Consider the following 21968-nt stretch of genomic DNA (forward strand, 5'->3'; position numbering starts at 1 on the left):
TGGGGGGAAAAGGAGAGCTGCAGAACTGGCCAAAAAGGAGAGTGGTTCGTTGTGATCAAAGGGTGTCAATGCTTCAATAAACCTTTTGATCTTTCAGTAGTTCCTGATGCATGTCAGAACTAAAGATGTAGGTATTAAAATGTCAGTAGTATGTATGCTCTGGGAGGTTATCTTTCAGCTACTGATAGGAAACAAATATACTTTAGGGTTACAAACTGCAATGCTAAGTGCCACATTCTACCTGTGCATGATCCATGGGCAAACATGTCAGATCAACCCAAACCCCTGCACTCTAGGGGGTTTGAATTCTCTGTGGAGAAATAAATGAAAAAATCACTACTTTTGAGACTAGCTGTGTAAATCTATTTGTGGGCTTTTTGTTTCTCATTCCGCAGTTCTTTTATGTTGTGGAAACCTATTTTTATTTAAACAGTACTCACATGGGCAAAGTTTTGCCAGACTGGACCCATGGAAGTAGTAGTCCAGACCCAGAAATTAAGTACAGGTCTTTCAGATGGAAGTCAGTAGCTCAGATGTTTTTTGTAGCTCCATGTGTGATATTTTATGCAAAGTGTTTAAGGAGCTGGTTTGCATACGGCCATAAACTTCAGGTTTAAAAACTTAAGTGGATGTGGTGTTGATGAAAGGGATAAGATTGACAGCCCTAGCGAATTTAATCCCCTGCTTATCTACAGGGCAGCAGCAGGGCAGACTTCCAAGAGGCCATGCCTTGCCAGCATACTTCAGTCTTGATCTGAGGAGACTTACTATAGGGATAGAAGGGCTAGTTCAGCTTCCCAGGCCCCCACAATCCTGGGCCTCTCTGAGTTTGCCATTCTGTGCAAAGCATGATCGTGAGCTTCTTATATGGGAGCTGGAACTGAGACTTTCCAAACTCCTCTCATATAAGGGCCACCAAACATCCATTAGATGGAAACACCTGGTAATCCCCTACAGAGTTGGCTATATGCAGACAGGTGACATACAGGCGAAAGGCTCAGTAGCTCACTAGCATTGCCCTGAGGAACGCTGTCCTCCAGTAAGCAGTGGTTAGTGTAGAATGAAACAGGAGTGATCTCTTACACTGTCCCAGTCAAGTGCTATGTATTTAAGCCAGGTAGAGGAGAACAAACCTATGGTCTCCAGGCTCACAGCCCATTATTTCATATAGGAGTATTCCTCTTATAGATACAGTTGGATACATATAATGTGTCTCAGATACTGTGACTTTTCAAGGATTACCCAGACTAGTAAAGAGTTCTGTAACCCCTGCTTTGTAACTTGGTGTGCCTTATTGCTATACTGCTATGGCTCAGAGCTCTGATACCAGTAGCCAGCCTGCAGGCATAGAGGTCTCAACTCTGGCATCCACTACCCTAGTTACTGTTGCAGAGCATCCTCAGAAACACCTTTCAGTCCTGAGTCCCCCCATCTCCTTCTCCCTGAGTTCTTAACTACCAGACGCTTGGACTTTTCCCCTCTGGTCTGTCACTCCCAAAAGGAGTGAAACCTGCTGCCAGTTATCAGTTCACTTTGGCGCACACACACCACACAGTTTGCACAGCAGAGACCTGCTTGGGGTAAAAATAAACAAAAAGATTGTTTAATAGAAAAATCAGAGATTCAAAGGTGAAATAGTAAGGGAGAGCAAACACAGAGCAGTGACACAGAAAATAAACATAAAGATGCCATCTCAGGCTTTGCACTTCTATGATAGCTAAATTCCCTTTTCCATCACAAGTGACCTATTGCCTCTGAACAGTTTCCTAGCATGCCATCTGTCCTAGAGGGGATCCAGTGTTTCACAGACAGCACCCCACTTAGATACTGGCTCTCAATTTATTGAAATTCTTACCCTCAAACCCCCTTCCCTTTTAACAGGGTTTTCATTTTCCCCCTTTCTCTTGGACGATGATAATTCATGGTTACACGGAGTGGGGCAAACTCTCTCCTTTCTTAGTTTTCCAAGACTCGGGTTTTCTTTTCAGCTTCAGTGTTTTTTCATTAACTTGAATGGTCCATCGTTGTCTTTTCCTGGGTTGTGCAAGGTTAGGGACTGGGAATTGGTTTCCTGTTAACAGCTTACCTGGGAGGTGCCCCTCCCTGCTTGATTGCTTCCCCCCTACTGGTGTGAGGTAGGGTTGTCAACAGTCCCTTATTTTTTCATCTCTGCACAAGAAGATTGGGAGTTGCTGAGTGAATGTAGGTGAGTACTGCTTATTATTATTAATACTAATAATGATAATTAGGAGGGGTGGGCCAGGGTGCTAAGAAAACAGTCCTTTATTTTTAAAATACAGTGTTGGCAACCCTACTATGAGATGATGCTGTAGTTGCAGCATAGTTACAATTACAATATTCTACTCCTATATGCATGCATACATTCATAGTCATAACCTGTATACCTATCTCCTTATGTTATGTAGCTTATCTGAAACTTAATCTCATTTTCAGAACTTCCGAGTCCATAAGTTCTACTTCATTTTCTTACATTTGATCTCAGGAACAATTCTGGTTTTGAGGTACTTAGGAGGAGTTATCACATCTTAATTACAGAGACAAAAGAACCACAGAGTTTTGCTCTCATCTGCAACCTCGATGCTGTCCTTCCTTTATGCCCTCTCTTTTCACCATTAGACATATGCTGTTAGCTGGGTTTTCATCTCTGTTACTTCTGCCTCAGAAATTACACATGAGAGGAATTTTAAACTGCTTCATTTAGCCTAAAGACTGTGAAATGTCTTTGCCTTGCAGGAAGCTTGGTTTCCATCTTTTCTGGCCAGTGTGCAGCATGGAAGAGTGAAAAATGATAGCTATGACACTTACGTAGCTGCACAATCTGAAGAGCACTCTCAAACCAGCGTTTAATATTGATGGCGTTTTTAATGCTGGCTGTCATTATTGCAAGACTGGGACAGATAAGAATAGCTTGCATTATCTAATGCAGAGTTTTTCAAACTATGGGGTGCTCCTCTTAGGGCATGGAGGTATGTTCGGGGGTGGGGTGGAGGCAGCGATTGACAATGCCAGGCAGCTCAGGCTTCATCCCAGTGCAATGGGGCTCAAGGAGGGAGCACCCCCTCCACCCCCTGATTCACCTCTTTTTGTTTGGATTGGGGGAGCACAACCAATAATTGTAACTCAAAGGGGGGGCTCAGCTCAAAAAGTTTGAAAACCACTGTTCTAATGGCTTGTTATAGTAGAATTTTTATTATAAGAGAGAATTTTTTTAAATACATTAGATTAAGACCTAACATTGTAAATTAATTTTTAAAACCAGCTTGATGCTTTGTAGAATATTTTTCTTATCTCGGAGGTAAAATATCGATACATACTTATCCCCAATTTCTAAGTTATATATAAATAGAACTTCAGTATATGTACCCTATAGGAGCTCCATAGACTTGCCTGCATGGATCCAATTGCAAGATTGGTGACTATATTTCAGGAAGCACTAATGTTATTTTTAGTTACATCAGGCTTAACAGACAAACACTAAACTGCATTCATGCCCATTGAAACTGTGATAAATCAGAAAGTTGAGCATCAGAACCAGTCTCCAAATGACTTACACAAAGCCTTTCTAATCTGAGTTATCAGAAAATCTTTCCTGCCATTATTGACAAAGAAAATGTATTGTTTTTGACTTTTGTACACCCTTAGCTTTGCTGGGAACAGGACTGAAGTGGACAAAACTAAGGCTGCAAGTTCAACCCTGACCAAAAACAATTTTTATCATCCAGCTTGAATAGCCCTTGAAGTGCCTTTGACTATAAGAATTTTCCTATTAAATGAAATATTTCCGTCTCTCTCCCCCCCCAAAAACCATACACACACACATTACCTGAGTTATATGCTCTCTATCAAAAGGGGATGAAATTGCAATAATCACAGTACAAGAGAAAAAAGCTAATTTATTAGTAGGCTTAGAAACTCCATTACCCGTTCAGCTCCACGTTCTACAGTTGGAATCAAAGGGTCAAATCCAGGCATCCATGTGAAGCCTCACTGGCTCCATGGGGCTCTACTTGCATGGATACATCTGCAGGATCAGGGTCTAAAAATCATTGCAACATAAAGGGGAGAATTAAAATCTTTCAGAGAGTTTACCAGTGAAGTATGAGTAGCCATTAATGTGTCTCATAGAGATACTGAAAAAATACAGTCCAGCTGAACTTTCTCAAGGTGTTAAGCTTACTACATGTTAAAGAATTATCCTTATTAAAACTCTTATGAACGTTTTGGTGCTCTGCTCATCTGTGGCCTGATTCAGTCTACTGAAATCAAATGGAGCCTTTCTGTTGACTTCATAGAACATAGAACAAAAAAAATCTATTTTTTTTCCAATTTGTAATGACCTTTTCCAATCTTTTAAATCCTACTTTCAAACTGAATTATCTTATTGGGTAGCAGTGTCTATTTTGAATGCAAAAGAATTAAAACTTTTTGATTTATAAACCATGAATGGCTGAAAGTAGCCTTTCCAATGAAACTTTGACATAAGTTGGCTCGATAGTTGTAGAAATCTTATCTGCTACTTGAACAGCTTTTAGAGCAGCAACAGCAAGATGGGATTGCAGTGAGGGTTGTAGTACCATGGATGATGTCCTGATATAGTCTGTCACTCTTCTATATGCAATGGGAATTTCTACCAATAATTTATTTAAGGAACCTCCATTCTTGTTCTTGTCTCTGCTTTGGAGACATTATATGAATTATAAGGATTTGGCGTTTGAAATCCAGTTGGAAAATAAGGTATATAGATATTAGGGGAAACTAAGTATCAACTCCAAGATGGGTTGCCAAAGTGCTAGTGTGAAATCCTGGCCCTATTAAAGTCAATGGGAGTTTTGGTTGTGAGCTTAGTAGCGCCAGGATTTCACCCCTGGATAATACATAAAAATAATGTGCCCAGGTAGCACACACACTATAATCCCACATGTACAGACATGGATATAAGATGCTCACACACATTCAGATATACATCTCCGTCACCAAAATATATAAATTATATCATCATTAGAACATTTTTTTAAAAAGAGTAAGAGAAAAGTGAACCAGGGGGCAGCAACTTCATTGATAATAGCCAGGGGTGTTTCTCTTCTACTCTTTGCCTTTCCTTCCTGCAGGTTTGTAGCTGGGGGTAGGCTGGTCTCAGTGCTTCAGAATGGGCAGCTGCAACATTTCCTGTAGTTGCAGCAGTTCTTTTCTGTTCTTCTCTCTCCCCTCTCTCTGGGGGCAGACCAGTCTCAAGACCTTGGCAGTGATGGCTGCAGGGTAATTCCAGCTGCCAGCTATCTCACAGCCCTTTTCGCAGCCTGTTTTGCACAATCTGGCCAGTGTTGGTGAGCCTGCCTTTCTCAACTGGAGAAGCTTCCCTGTATCTCTCTGTCTTATTGAATCACTGTTTAATTTCTGAGCTTATCAGACCACGCCACACATCGTGTCTTCCTCAGCTATACCTCTTATTTCCTCTGCAGCTCCTATTGTACATGTAATTCTGGGACGTCTTTTAGGATAAAGTTTATATGAAAGGGCACTATGCCAAGCAAAGCAGAGTTTTATTGTACTGTACCCCATTAGGCCAGCACACAGAGGTGTGGCTGTTGTGCTGAAGTCTCGAAGTGCTTGGGGTCATTAAGTCAGGGGAGGGAGGGAGGAAAGGTGTGGTTCCTGAGGAACTGGAGCCTAAGAGAAGCTTCAAGAGTTTTTCCCCTTGTCCCTCATCAGCTACTTCTCCCCCTGCCTTTCATTGGCCCGTGAGTGCAGAAATTGAGAAGAGGGTGGTGAGAGCTGCTATGTTTGTACCCTCCCCAGTCTGACTCCCATAGCCCTTCTGAGAATGGTTGTCTACAGAGGCAGCTCACCTAGGAAAGGAGCTGCCTGCAGGCCATGCTGCAAAATACATGGGGCAGAGATGCCCCAGCTCCTGCAAGCCAGTTGGACAGGACTCCTCTCTGTTTATGAATTATGTAAGGGTCAATGATCCCAGCCTCTTCTAGGCACTTTGCCTGGACTCCTCACCATTTATGGATCAGGTTAGAGTGGGTGGGGTATGAGCCCCCAGGGAAGTCTGTGTGAGAGAGCCTAGGAGGTTTGTGAAGGGGAGATGGTATGTGTGAGAGAGACCTTGATGTGCATATGAGACTCAGCGAATGCAAATGTGTGGGAAGGGCTGTGAGTGACTTTGGAAGGAAGAGGGTGTTTGAGAAGGAGAAAGGAGGATTTGGGCATCCTGGGGAAAGAAAGAGGTAGGTATCTGTCTTTGTGAGGGAGGATGGCAGAGGAAAGGGGACAGCCAGTAGGGAAAAAGAGGTGTAAGGATTTGGGTAAAGCTGGTTAGAAAATAATGAATTTCAAATTTTTTAAAAATGAAAATCAGGGACAGATTTTTCCAGAATATTTTTCCCATTTTTCATCCATCTCCTGGATGGGTGAGGGGAAAGGAGTGTGGAAAAGAGGACACATCTAAGCAGGAGTAGGGGGCACATACACATCATTATGCCCTGCCTGCCCACATAAGATGTGGCTGTTGAATGCATGTTCAAGTTCTGCCTTCACCTGGGAAAAATAGAGTTATAAGTTCAGTTGCCCGTTTTGCCTATAAAACATAAACTGTATCACTGACGGTGTTCATCAGCAGAGACGGCACTGAAGAACATTGCACTGATGACCAGCAGTTAGAGTTGCTGGATAATGCAGATATTATTCATTGTTTTTGTCTGTCACACATAGAATAAGCTGTGCACTGTACAAGCGCAAAGATGAAATCAGTTTTTTTAATTGATTCTGACACAAAATCAGCAGAATTTTAATAGGCCAGAGACAGATGAAGTTATCAACAGACGATTCCTCTCGGGTCAGTGTATTCATTTCATCTCTTTGACTGCAAAGTGATGTATATAGATTTCAGAGGATACATGTAGAAACAGTATAAGCATCCTTAATGCATTCAGAGCATATTAAAGAACAATAACACAAAACAGGACGATTTGCTAAGAATTGTATGATGCATCCTAGTTTCATGGGAGGAAAATGAAAATATCACCTTTCCCTGCAGTAGCAATGGCCTGATCCCATTGCAGAGTTTTACTCTTCTCTGCAATGCAACTAGAATCAGGCTCTTGGTAACAGGAAAACACTGTATGCCTTCCCTCTGAGCATTCATATAGAGTGCATAGGCACAATCCACCCTCTAGTGGGCAAAAAAAGGCATCTTTTCCATATTGTATGTGGTATTTGATGACATAAACTCATAGACTTTAAAGTCAGAAGGGTCCATCATGATCATCTTGTCTGTTCTCTTGAACCTCACTCACCTGATCATGTAATAAGCCCATAACATCTGGCTGAGTTACATAAGTCTTGATTTAAGTACTTCAAGTTGCAGACAATCCACCATTTACTGTAGTTCAGAACAGCAAGTGACCTGTCATATTTTAATGAAAAGGAGGTGAATACTGATTTTCAGAAGTCAATTGTTTAATCATGCAATTCAGAATATTTCCTCCAAGAAAAACGTAATTACAAACACTTGAAAATATGTATGCTTAAAATGTCTAAGTACATGTATGTTTAGCATAAGTATGTCCCGTGTACCATTTTTAAAATCTGCTAGATACCAGCCATTTCTGTGATATAAGTATTGGCTAAAGATGTTACTATCTAAACAATACAATGTATCACAAGTAAGCTGACATGGTTGAGAATAATATACACAGAGGAAATCGTTAATTCTTCAGTCTTAAAGGGCTGAAATGTACGGAAAACAGGAGTCTCAAAAAATTCGTAATAAGGTAACAGTCTGATTGCCTAAATGATTTACTTGGGAGATTACTGCATGCACAGGATAGCACCTGAAAGCACTGCACTCAGTCTCAGGCAACCACAAGATGTAACGGTGGGAAAGGAAGCTTGCTCTGTAGTATCTCAATATACTTCATTTTTTTTTAAATTATCCTTGAGTTGGCAAAATCTTGGACCAGAAGATTGGTTGCTCTAAATTGAGACCAATTAATTGAGATCAGAATCTTGTGCCTTTTGCACTTTCTTCTTTGTGGGGGAAAAAAGAAACAACACTCCTGCAATGCAGTACTGTTTTCACAACAGACTGAAGATGTCTCTGATAAAATGTAAAATACAGTGGAGAGCCCACACGTTGTGAACTGTTACATACGCACTGATATTTGAGACCTCTTTTCCAGTTATTTCTTTAATCATCGTTTTTATAACTATATGTAACGAACAAGTGATTCAAGACTTTATAAAGTATACAATCACTGCTTTAACACCCAGCAGTGGCTGTGAAAGCCAGCCCCTGACCCCGTCCGCCCTCCCCCTGCAGCTGGGGCTGGGAGCAGTGCCGTGTCTCCGGGTCAGGAGGCAAAGGCTGCTAGTAGGTCCCGGACAGGGGTCAGGGCGGGCACGGAGCTAGTAGCAGAGCCCTGGCTGCGGGGCCATCGGCTGGGGCCCTGGGAGTGGGGGGGCCGGGCACCGGTCCTTGGGCATGGGGCCAGTGGGTGGGGAGTGGGGCCAGCGCCCCAAAAGCAGAGCCTGGGTGCTGGCCCCAGGCACAGAGCCAGAGGCCAGGGCGCAGGGCCAGTGGTCAGGACCCGAGCTCCAGGCACAGGGCTGGGGAGTGGAGGCATGGGCGCGGGGCCCCAGGATCGGAGCCCCAGGCATGGGGCCAGAGGCTGTGGAGCAGTGCCAGCGGCTGGGACACAAACCCTGGGCTGGGGAATGGAGGCCTGGGTGCAGGGCCAGCAGCCCCACGTACAACCTGGGGGTGCTGCAACACCCCCTGCACCTCTAGTTCCTGAGCCTGTGATACCCAGTACTGTATTATAATTTACAAAACAGTTTTCATAGTGTCGTATTCCAGTTACACATTAGAGCTCAGTGGAAAAGATGCTGTGATATCTCAGAGGGGCAACACATTGGAAATTAGAGTGGTTGTGGAGAAAAGATGTGTTTATAACATGCAGTATTAAGTACTGTGGCATATGGTTTTTCCATGGAACTCTACATGCCTTTTGTGAAACAATGATTTTAATTTCAAAACATGTATAATTACAGGTTTTATGTAAAAATTGGTCTTCGTCAGAATAAAATTTCAAGAGCATTTGAAATTTGATCAGGTCTGAGTGAATGAGCCAATTTCCACTCAAAACTGGTGAAATTTCACCAGGCTATTTTTGTTTCCAAATCTGAACAAATACTTCAAAATTAAAATGAAATGCCAAAATTTCTAACTGCCAAGGTTTTTGAATTTGTTCTGAAAACACTCTTCACAGCCAGCTGAACACCAAGACAGTAGGAAAGATAGATCAAAGCGCCAAACAAATTTCTAAAATAATTTTGTTTATATTGTTACAGAACAGGAACTTTTTGCACTCGAGTCTTGTACAGTGTTGAGAACATTCAGTGCTTAATAAATACTAATAAAACCTTATGATAGTGGATGTACATAATAAGAATATAGTGTACTGCAGTATTTGAGAACATGGGCTAAAAAGAGTAGCATTATCATAGACTCAAAGTCCATTCTTCACTCTTTATTGAGGGAAAAACCCTAGTCAAAGAATGGAGAGTTGGGTGCTCAGGGCTGTTCGTTAAATTTTGGTGGTGTTGAGAATATCACAACCTTTATGGCTCATGTGTGATCCACTTTACCCGCATGCACAAGAGAGCAGGAGGGCAGAAGTCTCCCTCATCACCTGCACAGGGGGGGATTTTCATCACCCTGGGGGTGGGGGAGGAGGCAAGAGCAGCCTCTGCAAGGTGTCTATTCTCCCTCCCATAAAGGTGAGTGAGCAGGGGCAGGGACAAGGTGGAGCTAAGGCCGAATGCATTGGCCAGTACAGATGAGGAAGTAATCAGCACTAACTATCATGATGGAGCAGATTACTTCCTCCCTGGAGCAAGGTCACAAGATTGTCTTTGCTCTGCTTTCCTGGGGAAGCACAACCTTGCATTGCTCCTTACTCATGACTTGTTGCGGAACGACAGTTGAGTCCTTAGCATTCATTTTATCAGTCATTTCATAGAACACAGCAAGTGGTTTAATGCATGTGGTAAGAAAATACCAAAGTCTGTTCATTCTACAACTTGACTTAATTTCCAAAACGAATTGTAAATGTTACGAAAGAGAGACACAGTTACAGAAAATGAACTCTTTCTGTCTTTCAAAGAAATCAAAAAGTCTTCAGAATAATCTCTTGAACAAAATAAAAACCACCATCATTTACCCTCCATATTTTTCCCCAAAGGTAAGAAAGCAAGATAATTATGTAGTACTAAAAGGAAAACAACTTGAGTTCAGTAAATTAGCTGTTGCTTTTTTCATTGTAGAAAATACCACTTCAATTCAGTAAAAGGTCAAACACACTTGGGGTATTTAAATTCTCCTGACCTAAAGCTTGATTAATAGGGAGAGAACAAATGTAAATTTTCATCTTATCGCTGCATTTAAATAATTCTTTTTGCTTATTAAATATAAATAGCAATGGAAGAATGCCTATATCAGTTCTATCTTGCATATGCCTTAATTGGCTATAAAATTAGATAAGACTACTGAACTAGGAGAAAAGTAGAAATATGTTTAATAAATAAAATATACTGAAGATGGAGGGCCCTGCATTTTAAATACAGATTGTAATACACAGCAGGAAGAGAGGAAAGGGGAACTTTTCCCTAATGAATAAATACATTGGGTCAAAAAAGAGGAAATTTAAACAATTTTTAAAAATAATTTAAAGAGTTTCTTTGTATTGAATAGAAAATTATGTGTAAAATACTGCACACTCTTGTAGCTCTATATATAAGTAATATAGGATATGGTAGTGCACCTGTTCTCAACCAGGGGTACGCATACCCCATGGGGTATGCAGAAGTCTTCCAGGGGGTACATCAACTCATCTAGGTATTTGCCTAGTTGTACTACAGGCTGCATAAAAAGCACTAACTCAGTTAACACAAACTAAAATTTCATACAGACAGTGACTTGTTTATATTGCTCTATATACCGTACACTGAAATGTAAGTACAGTATTTATATTCCAGTTGATTTATGTCATAATTATATGGTAACAATGAGAAAAGAAGCAATTTTCTAGTAATAGTGTGCGGTGACACTTTTGAATTTGTATGTCTGATTTTGTAAGCAAGTAGTTTTTAAGTGAGGTGAAACTTAGGGTACACAAGACAAACCAGACTCCTGCAAGGGGTACGGTAGTCGGGAAAGGCTGAGAGCCACTGCAGTAGTAAATTGGCCAGGAAAATCAAGAAACAGAAGGTACAATATATACTTTTCTGTTCTTTGTATACAAATCATATTATGAATTATGTGCATAGATCCAGAGCAAAACATAGTATAGTGGTCAGGGAGGAAGCTGTGATAATGCTTTTGTAATCAGTCTTATAAAGCAAAACTCTTGTAACTCTTTATTCTGGCTAGTCTATCCCCATACTACACTAATGATCTTATTTATCTTATTATCTGATTTGAAAAAAATGCTTCTTTGACCTAATGCGGTATGTTGAAAAAGACATTGCAACTACTATTAAGACAGATGACTGCATGATCCACTAGACCATGCAAAATAGTGGATGGTCAAGTGGATTACATAACTCATGATTTCTCATCCTGTTGTGTCACTAGCAAGTTGCATAGCCTTTCTATGCTTCCATTTGCTCCATGGGCAGAATCAGGCTATAATACTTGCCTACCTCCCATGAGTACTGCGGAAATTGAATTGTTAGATGTTTGTGCAGCACTTTGAATTTGCACAGTGTTAAGAATTAGAAGACACAGCATAAATGCTAACTGTAGTATTACATGATCATCATCACTCCAAGCCAGTGAAATTGCTGCAGGGAAAAGCTAATCATGAAAATTGGTGACTGTGTACTTATTGGATTATTTCACTGCTACAATAAAACACATTTTCTTCAGAGTCTCAATAATGGTCTTGGTCATCTGTCTTTGTAGTCTGGGAAATGTTGTAGTTCACCATATAATAAATGTTTAGAGTTCTAGCTATCAGACTCGCTACCCTTTTTTATACATTTTATTTGTGTAATAGATAGCCTGATAGCCTTAAAGGCACAATACCTTTCAATTAATGACCATCTACCCACAATCCAAGATAGCTAAATTGTTACCTTTTATCGGGAAGCATTTCATAGTTTATTCCATTTTCTCCCACATGTGCTTTAGGTTACCATGGCCTTTATTGTGAAGAGGAATATAATGAATGCCTTTCTGCACCCTGCCAGAATGCTGCCACCTGCAGAGACCTTGTCAATAGCTATGAATGTGTATGCCTTGCTGAATATGAAGGTAAAATATGTTTTTGCCTCTTGTTGTGTAAGTATAGCGTACTCCACATGCTTTTAAATGCCTTCTTTCTGGATAACAAAATTATGAAGTGAGGAGGTAAGTTGTGGTACGCCACTGCATAAGGTAGGAAAATTAATTTAAAGTAGGTCCTGATCCCGCCCAGTTACTCAAATGATTAATTCTTATTTACATAAGTAGATCCACTGAAGTCAATGGCATTACTCATATGAACAAAATTAATTTGAGTAAGGATTTGCTTGTTCAGGTTATTACTTTGTAGGCATACTAGTTTATTCTGTTCCCTTTAAAGATGTGAGTTAAAGTGATAGTTTTTTTAAGAGGCTGTTGGATATAGTTTGTAATCAATTGTTGCTGGGAACCGTTACCTGGAGGACTTCCCAGATTTCTGTTGGATTTTCTCTAGTGTAATTAGTTAAAAACACAGAAACAAACACCTATATTTAATACTCTCTGCGGTGAAAAAATACAAATGTAACCCAGTTATCTGGAAGTTTATTTGCAAATCATAAAATTGAGAAGTAATGGTAATTCAATAAACACTCCTCCATGTTCACTAAAATCAATGTCATATCTGATTCAACAGATTCTGCTTTCATATAACATTTCCTAAGTATTTTGTAAAATAAAGAAAGAAAAAATTGTTTACGTTTTGTTCATCCAGAATATTTTAAGAATAGATTTATTTAGTTTTCAGTAAAAAAGAGTAAACCATATATATGTTTTGTTTTTACACACAGAGAGAGAGAGAGAGCGCAGTGGTTTAAGGAACATTAAACATGTCCTCAAACAAACAAACAAAAAATCCTTCTCTCTTTTGACTGAAGCTCAGTCAGCTGCTGCTTGAGGCTAAGTATATATTTCATATTGATGTGTGCTCTGTTCTTTGGCACTAGATAAAGAATGCATCATTCCAGTGGCCAAGGATGAGGAATTAACCATCAGCTTTTCAGTGACAATGGAAACAGTGGTCTTTTTGAGAGTGCATTGGCTTAGACTTAATGTTAAACTGTCAATTCCACAAGTGTATCTAGCCAAAAAACCAAAAAACCCCAAAGTTTTAACCCCTAAAATTATAGGAAGTTAATTTTTTGCATTTGATTGAAATGCCAGCATGAGGCTCAATCCTATAAACACTTTTTATAAGGCATTGTGCCTTCTACTTTGAGTAGTTCCATTAGGCCTGATTTTCCATTGCCTTGCACTTTGTGTAGTCACCTACACCACTATAAAGTGGGTATAGAACATTACTATTACCTACACCTACTTTGCACTGATGTACGTGACTCTACAAAGTGCAGAGCAGTAGAGAATCAGTCTCATTTATTTTAATAGGACTACTCACGAGAGTCGAATTATTCAAATGCATAAGGGTTCGCATAACTGGGCCCATAAGATGGACACTGAAAATATTTGCTCATTAATTTCTAGGGAGATCTTTCTTGGGTGCAAGAGAGAATTGTCAGGCAACATTGAATGCTTTGTTTGTAAATTTTGGAAACCTTTGTCTGATTTGGAGTCTAAGGGTATGTCTACACTACGAAATTAGGTCGAATTTATAGAAGTCGTTTTTTTAGAAATCGGTTTTATATATTCGAGTGTGTGTGTCCCCACAGAAAATGCTCTAAGTGCATTAAGTGAATTAACTCGGCGGAGTGCTTCCACAGTACCGTGGCTAGAGTCAACTTCCGGAGTGTTGCACTGTGGGTAGCTATCCCACAGTTCCCACAGTCTCCGCTGCCCATTGGAATTCTGGGTTGAGATCCCAATGCCTGAAGGAGCTAAAACATTGTCGCGGGTGGTTCTCGGTACATATCATCAGGCCCCCGTTCCCTCCCTCCCTCCGTGAAAGCAAGGGCAGACAATCGTTTCACGCCTTTTTTCTTGAGTTACCTGTGCAGACGCCATACCACGGCAAGCATGGAGCCCGCTCAGGTAACCGTCACCGTATGTCTTCTGGGTGCTGGCAGACGTGGTACTGCATTGCTTCACAGCAGCATCAACCCATTGCCTTGTGGCAGCAGATGGTACAGTACGACTGGTAGCCGTCATCGTCATGTCCGAGGTGCTCCTGGCCACGTCGGCCAGGAGCGCCTGGGCAGACATGGGTGCAGGGACTAAATTTGGAATGACTTGACCAGGTCATTCTCTTTAGTCCTGCAGTCAGTCCTATTGAACCATCTTATGGTGAGCAGGCAGGCGATACGGATTGCTAGCAGTCCTACTGTGCCATCTTCTGCCAGGCAGGCAAGAGATGAGGATGGCTGGCAGTCCTACTGCACTGTCTTCTGCTGAGCAGCCATGAGATGTGGTTGGCTTGCAGTCCTTCTGCACCGACTGCTGCCAGCCAAAGATGTAAAAGATAGATGGAGTGGATCAAAACAAGAAATAGACCAGATTTGTTTTGTACTCATTTGCTTCCCCCCGTCCCCCGTCTAGGGGACTCATTCCTCTAGGTCACACTGCAGTCACACACAGAGAAGGTGCAGCGAGGTAAATCTAGCCATGTATCAATCAGAGGCCAGACCAACCTGCTTGTTCCAATAAGAACAATTACTTAGGTGCACCATTTCTTATTGGAACCCTCCGTGAAGTCCTGCCTGAAATACTCATTGATGTAAAGCCACCCCCTTTGTTGATTTTAATTCCCTGTAAGCCAATCCTGTAAGCCATGTCGTCAGTCGCCCCTCCCTCCGTCAGAGCAATGGCAGACAATCGTTCCGCGCCTTTTTTCTGTGCGGATGCCATACCAAGGCAAGCATGGAGGCCGCTCAGCTCACTTTGGCAATTAGGAGCACGTTAAACACCACACGCATTATCCAGCAGTATATGCAGCACCAGAACCTGGCAGAGCGATACCGGGCGAGGAGGCAACGTCAGCGTGGTCACGTGAGTGATCAGGACATGGACACAGATTTCTCTGAAAGCATGGGCCCTGCCAATGCATGCATCATGGTGCTAATGGGGCAGGTTCATGCTGTGGAACGCCGATTCTGGGCTCGGGAAACAAGCACAGACTGGTGGGACCGCATAGTGTTGCAGGTCTGGGACGATTCCCAGTGGCTGCGAAACTTTCTCATGCGTAAGGGCACTTTCATGGAACTTTGTGACTTGCTTTCCCCTGCCCTGAAGCCCATGAATACCAAGCAGCCCTCACAGATGAGAAGCGAGTGGCGATAGCCCTGTGGAAGCTTGCAATGCCAGACAGCTACCGGTCAGTTGGGAATCAATTTGGAGTGGGCAAATTTACTGTGGGGGCTGCTGTGATGCAAGTAGCCCACGCAATCAAAGATCTGCTGATATCAAGGGTAGTGACATTGGGAAATGTGCAGGTCATATTGGATGGCTTTGCTGCAATGGGATTCCCTAATTGTGGTGGGGCCATAGACGGAACCCATATCCCTATCTTGGCACCGGAGCACCAAGCCGGCGAGTACATAAACCGCAAGGGGTACTTTTCAATAGTGCTGCAAGCTCTGGTGGATCACAAGGGACATTTCACCAACATCAACGTGGGATGGCCGGGAAAGGTACATGATGCTCGCATCTTCAGGAACTCTGGTCTGTTTCAAAAGCTGCAGGAAGGGACTTTATTCCCAGACCAGAAAATAACTGTTGGGGATGTTGAAATGCCTATATGTATCCTTGGGGACCCAGCCTACCCCTTAATGCCATGGCTCATGAAGCCGTACACAGGCAGCCTGGACAGTAGTCAGGAGCTGTTCAACTACAGGCTGAGCAAGTGCAGAATGGTGGTAGAATGTGCATTTGGACATTTAAAGGCGTGCTGGTGCAGTTTACTGACTTGCTTAGACCTCAGCTAAACCAATATTCCCACTGTTATTACTGCTTGCTGTGTGCTCCACAATATCTGTGAGAGTAAGGGGGAGATGTTTATGGCGGGGTGGGAGGTTGAGGCAAATCGCCTGGCTGCTGGTTATGCGCAGCCAGACACCAGGGCGGTTAGAAGAGCACAGGAGGGAGCGGTACGCATCAGAGAAGCTTTGAAAACCAGTTTCATGACTGGCCAGGCTAAGGTGTGAAAGTTCTGTTTGTTTCTCCTTGATGAAACCCCCCGCCCCTTGGTTCACTCTACTTCCCTGTAAGCTAACCACCCTCCCGTCCTCCCTTCTATCACCGCTTGCAGAGGCAATAAAGTCATTGTTGCTTCACATTCATGCACTCTTTATTCATTCATCACACAAATAGGGGATGACTACCAAGGTAGCCCAGAAGGAGTGGTGGAGGAGGGAAGGAAAATGCCACACAGCACTTTAAAAGTTTACAACTTTAAAATTTATTGAATGCCAGCCTTCTGTTTTTTGAGCAGTCCTCTGTGGTGGAGTGGCTGGTTGGCCGGAGGCCCCCCCCCCACCGCATTCTTGGGCGTCTGGGTGAGGAGGCTATGGAACTTGGGGAGGGGAGCGGTTGGTTACAGAGGGGCTGTAGTGGCAGTCTGTGCTCCAGCTGCCTTTGCTGCAGCTCAACCGTACACTGGAGCATACTGGTTTGATCCTCCAGCAGCCTCAGCATTGAATCCTGCCTCCTCTCATCACGCTGCCGCCACATCTGAGCTTCAGCCCTGTCTTCAGCCCGCCACTTACTCTCTTCAGCCCGCCACCTCTCCTCCTGGTCATTTTGTGCTTTCTTGCACTCTGACATTATTTGCCTCCACGCATTCGTCTGTGCTTTATCAGTGTGGGAGGACAGCATGAGCTCAGAGAACATTTCATCACGAGTGCGTTTTTTTTCTTTCTAATCTTCACTAGCCTCTGGGAAGGAGAAGATCCTGTGATCATTGAAACACATGCAGCTGGTGGAGAAAAAAAAAGGGACAGCGGTATTTAAAAAGACACATTTTATAAAACAGTGGCTACACTCTTTCAGGGTAAACCTTGATGTTAACATTACATACATAGCACATGTGCTTTCGTTACAAGGTCGCATTTTGCCTCCTCCTACCGCGTGGCTACCCCCTCAACTCTCCCCGCTTCCCTGTGGCTAACAGCGGGGAACATTTCTGTTCAGCCACAGGCAAACAGCCCAGCAGGAACGGGCACCTCTGAGTGTCCCCTGAAGAAAAGCACCATATTTCAACCAGGTGACCATGAATGATATCTCACTCTCCTGAGGATAACACAGAGAGATAAAGAACGGATGTTGTTTGAATGCCAGCAAACATACACTGCAATGCTTTGTTGTACAATGATTCCCGAGTACGTGTTACTGGCCTGGAGTGGTAAAGTGTCCTACCATGGAGGACGCAATAAGGCTGCCCTCCCCAGAAACCTTTTGCAAAGGCTTTGGGAGTACATCCAGGAGAGCCGCGAATGCCAGGGCAAATTAATCCTTTCACATGCTTGCTTTTAAACCACGTATAGTATTTTAAAAGGTACACTCACCGGAGGTCCCTTCTCCGCCTGCCGGATCCAGGAGGCAGCCTTGGGTGGGTTCGGGGGGTACTGGCTCCAGGTCCAGGGTGAGAAACAGTTCCTGGCTGTCGGGAAAACTGGTTTCTCCGCTTGCTTGCTGTGAGCTATCTACAACCTCATCATCATCATCATCTTCTTTGTCCCCAAAACCTGCTTCTCTGTTGCCTCCATCTCCATTGAAGGAGTCAAACAACACGGCTGGGGAGTGGTGGCTGAAACCCCTAAAATGGTATGCAGCTCATCATAGAAGCGGCATGTTTGGGGCTCTGACCCGGAGCGGCCGTTCGCCTCTCTGGTTTTCTGGTAGGCTTGCCTCAACTCCTTAAGTTTCACGTGGCACTGCTTCGGGTCCCTGTTATGGCCTCTGTCCTTCATGCCCTGAGAGATTTTGACAAAGGTTTTGGCATTTCAAAAACTGGAACGGAGTTCTGATAGCACGGATTCCTCTTCCCATACAGCGATCAGATCCCGTACCTCCCGTTCAGTCCATGCTGGAGCTCTTTTGCGATTCTGGGACTCCATCATGGTCACCTCTGCTGATGAGCTCTGCATGGTCACCTGCAGCTTTCCACGCTGGCCAAACAGGAAATGAGATTCAAATGTTCGCTGTTCTTTTCCTATCTACCTGGACAGTGCATCTGAGTTGAGAGTGCTGTCCAGAGCGGTCACAATGGAGTACTCTGGGATAGCTCCCGGAGGCCAATACCGTCGAATTGTGTCCACAGTACCCCAAATTCGACCCGGCAAGGCCGACTTAAGCTCTAATGCACTTGTCAGGGGTGGAGTAAGGAAAGTAAAAATTTTAAGAGCCCTTTAAGTCGAAATAAAGGGCTTCATCGTGTGGATGGGTGCAGGTTTACATCGATTTAACTCTGCTAAATTCGACCTAAAGTCCTAGTGTAGACCAGGGCTATGTAAAAGTCTGGTTAGAACAAAATAATGTGGTAGCCTCTTTCTCTGTGCTGGTTAACATAATACACTGATGTTGAACTGTGCTCTTAAAAGAACTCATAACTGACTTACAGAATTTTGCCAAGTATTCTGACATAAGGAATACTGTTTGAATGGGCAAGGATAAAGCACAAGCTGAAAAGGACATTGTAAAACAAGACTCAGTGTATGCATAAAACAAATGTATTACCAACTAAATTATGTAAATCCTTCTCATTCTCATTTTCATTCAGGCCTGCAGAATAGTATTATTATTATTATTTATAATTTGTATTACAGCACCCAAAGACATAAAACATAAGATAGGTCCATAATTGAAGAAATTACCATCTGAATAGATCAAAAACAAAAAACACACAGACAAGAGATAGGGGAACAGATATAAGCATAGAAGTGATGGAGGTGAAATGTGTCATGTTTCCATAAGGGTAGTTAAGCTCTGGACTAGGCTTCCAAGGGAGGTTGTGGAATCCCCATCATTGGACATTTTTAAACACAGGTTGGACAAACACCTGTTGGGGATGGTCTAGGTTTACTTGGTTCTGCCACAGCACAGGGAGCTGGACTTGATGACTTCTCGAAGTCCCTTCCAGCCCTATGTGTCTATGATTCTGTGTTTCATCTACTAATTTTGTATTGTTTTTTTCTTTGCTTTCCCAGAAGGCTCTATTCCAAGTTTTCCCACCAACCCTCTTCAGTTCTCTTACTGCCTTTTTCCAATCCTCATGCTTCCACGTCCCTCACCAATCTAATGTAGCTATAGCCATTAGCTAACTTCCTAACCAGTTACCCTCCTCCCTCCAAGTTACTCTCTCTTCCCGCACTTCTCCAGCAAGTCAGTCTCTTGTACCCATGAAACAGCTCACTGAATCTGGAGCTATTCATTGCTGGGATTATAAAGATGTGCCCCCTGTAATCCTGGCATATCCATCATTTTTGTAGCATGTCAGGTGAAAACAATCATTTGATACATCATTTCCATAAATATATAGTAGTAATACAAATAGGAAAACAACTGATAGAAATTGCACAAAACACTTTCTCTGTATACATTACATCTAATCAAAGTAGTTCTTTTAGATTAATTTCATTTCAGCCATATCATTATTGAAACGGGAAACCAGTAATATTTATCATGAATGGGCAGAAGGCTAAAATGTTTTCCTTAAATTCATTTTAAGCATGTTGTAGTGAATGTGAACAGTTTGTAATTTAGTAAATTTCTTAATATACTTTTATAAAATAGCTGATGCCAAAGAGTTCAGATCTAACATTGACTGTAATTCCTGGCAAATATCCGAAGTGAAATAAATTTGTGTCTTGTTGAGGCTATTATTTCTGAGAAATGTAATAATGTTATCATACATATAATCATAGTTAGCAAAGGGTAGCACAATCTGTTGAATTGGAGTTGATGTTAAAGGGGCATCATCAACTTGAAAAGTGTATTTCTCTCTCAATATTTTTGCCTTCTACTCTTACAAACGAAACATAAGATGAAAACTTAACGAATATCTGAAAGAGACTGGGTGTAATTGCTCTTCTAATTTTTCCTATTTATTTTTTGCATTTCACAGGACTTTCAGTATCATGGTTTTCGTTTGTATGTTTAATCTGTTTTACCTTTTTTTTTGTGCAACCAGGGAGAGAGAGAAAAAAGAGAAGTGTGACTATAAAACCACAGTACTGGCAGGGAGATTCAGATGAAGATGTAGTATTTGAAACTAATAATTCTTTGTTTTGTTGTTTTGTTAATTGATTAGATTTCAAGTTGGTGGTGCCTCTGTAAAGTACGTAATCTTTATTCAGGACAATGAAAGGCAGTACCAACAAAGGTCTGTGAGCATAGCTCACAAAACTACCCACAGAAATTAATTACTTATAGTTACTTAAAACTAATCATTTTGACCCTACAGTACGATCAGTGAAGTGGTACCCTTATGTCTGCATGGAGTAGTCAGCATTTCAGCATATTGTATATTATATAATATACAAAATATTGCATATTATAGTGGATCACAAAGTAAGGGGGATGAATTATGCAAGCAAAAGCAACCAACAGATCAAAGGTCAGCCTGCAAATGCACTACTCAGTTTTTACATAGAACAACCACCAATGCATGCTTAAATTTATCCTGAACAAGTCTATATCATTACACCTGTAGGACTCCATAAACACTTAAGAAAATGAGTAACTTTATGAATGAAAACAGTCCCATTGAGCTCAGTGAGGCTACTTATGTGGTAGTGTTTTCAGAGCTGATACGATATAATATATGATACCACTGTGGTAGCTGACCTCTCTCCCCAACCCCAGTTGGGAATCTACCATCCTTTTCTACCTTGTGCCAGATAAGGATCTCACACACTGCTGCAGAGTGAAACCACTGAGTTCACACAGATCAAGTTCTGAGGCAGGAGATCAAGGAAAGAGGGATGGGGCTTGCCAGTTAAATAAAATCATATAATGTTAACCTATATGTTTGAACAAGTGGGGTTTCTATTTTTATTGCCTTGACAAGCCATAGTCCATCTGAGCCTACTGGAAAGGAGAAAATAGGCTTAATAATGTGTACTTATTATATTTTAAGTTTCATATTAATTGGAACTGTTACTGAAGATAGCAACTGTTATTTCCATTGCAGAATATTAAACAGCTGGCCAACCTGCTTCTTTATTATACCATTGTATAGCCATAGAAACTCCCTTGCTGCCATTGTCTGAGAACAGGAACTGGCCTGCTATGCCTGAAGAGGTGACATAGCCTTGATGAGAAGGGGAGTCCAATGTTTTAAGACCAAATCACCATAAAAACATATGACCTGAGTCTGATCTTGCATTGGCTTTACAATTGTCTTCAGCAACTTACTTGTGAATAACGTTGGTGTCTGAGAGAAGAACAATCATTGCCCTCATTCCATATGGCAGACAGCCCACATTCTGATTTCTGACTAACCATAAGTACAAATAATGTCAATAACACTAATTTATCATTCTTAGGACGGCACTGTGAATTATACAAAGATCCTTGCATTAACATCAGTTGTCAAAATGGTGGCACTTGTGACAGTGAAGGTCTAAATGCTACATGTATCTGTGCACCTGGATTTACAGGCAAGTAATTTGCAAATAACACAAAAAGTATAATTGTTAATCTCAGTGTCCAAAAGAAGGCAAATGTCAAGTATATGGCATCTGAATCTGTGTGTCTCCATATTCTTTCATAT

General features: G+C 42.0%; 1 protein-coding gene and 1 long non-coding RNA gene across 4 annotated transcripts in view; one reads left to right on the forward strand and one right to left on the reverse strand.

The window, feature by feature from the left end:
- Positions 1-21968, forward strand: part of DNER (delta/notch like EGF repeat containing) — a 276236-nt gene that overhangs the window by 230576 nt on the left and 23692 nt on the right. For both annotated transcript variants that reach the window (XM_073359834.1, XM_073359835.1), the window contains exons 9-10: positions 12218-12340; positions 21742-21855. In XM_073359834.1, coding sequence (XP_073215935.1) covers positions 12218-12340; positions 21742-21855 — 237 coding nt within the window. The remainder of the gene's footprint in view (positions 1-12217; positions 12341-21741; positions 21856-21968) is intronic.
- The window catches only part of LOC140917316 (uncharacterized), a 75686-nt gene continuing 57595 nt past the window's right edge, over positions 3878-21968 (reverse strand). For both annotated transcript variants that reach the window (XR_012160788.1, XR_012160787.1), the window contains exons 3-4: positions 7320-7429; positions 3878-4057 (exon numbers count right to left, since the gene is read on the reverse strand). This is a non-coding gene — a long non-coding RNA (uncharacterized lncRNA). The remainder of the gene's footprint in view (positions 4058-7319; positions 7430-21968) is intronic.

Source organism: Lepidochelys kempii, chromosome 9 (assembly GCF_965140265.1).
Source record: "Lepidochelys kempii isolate rLepKem1 chromosome 9, rLepKem1.hap2, whole genome shotgun sequence".
NCBI lineage: Eukaryota > Metazoa > Chordata > Testudines > Cheloniidae > Lepidochelys > Lepidochelys kempii.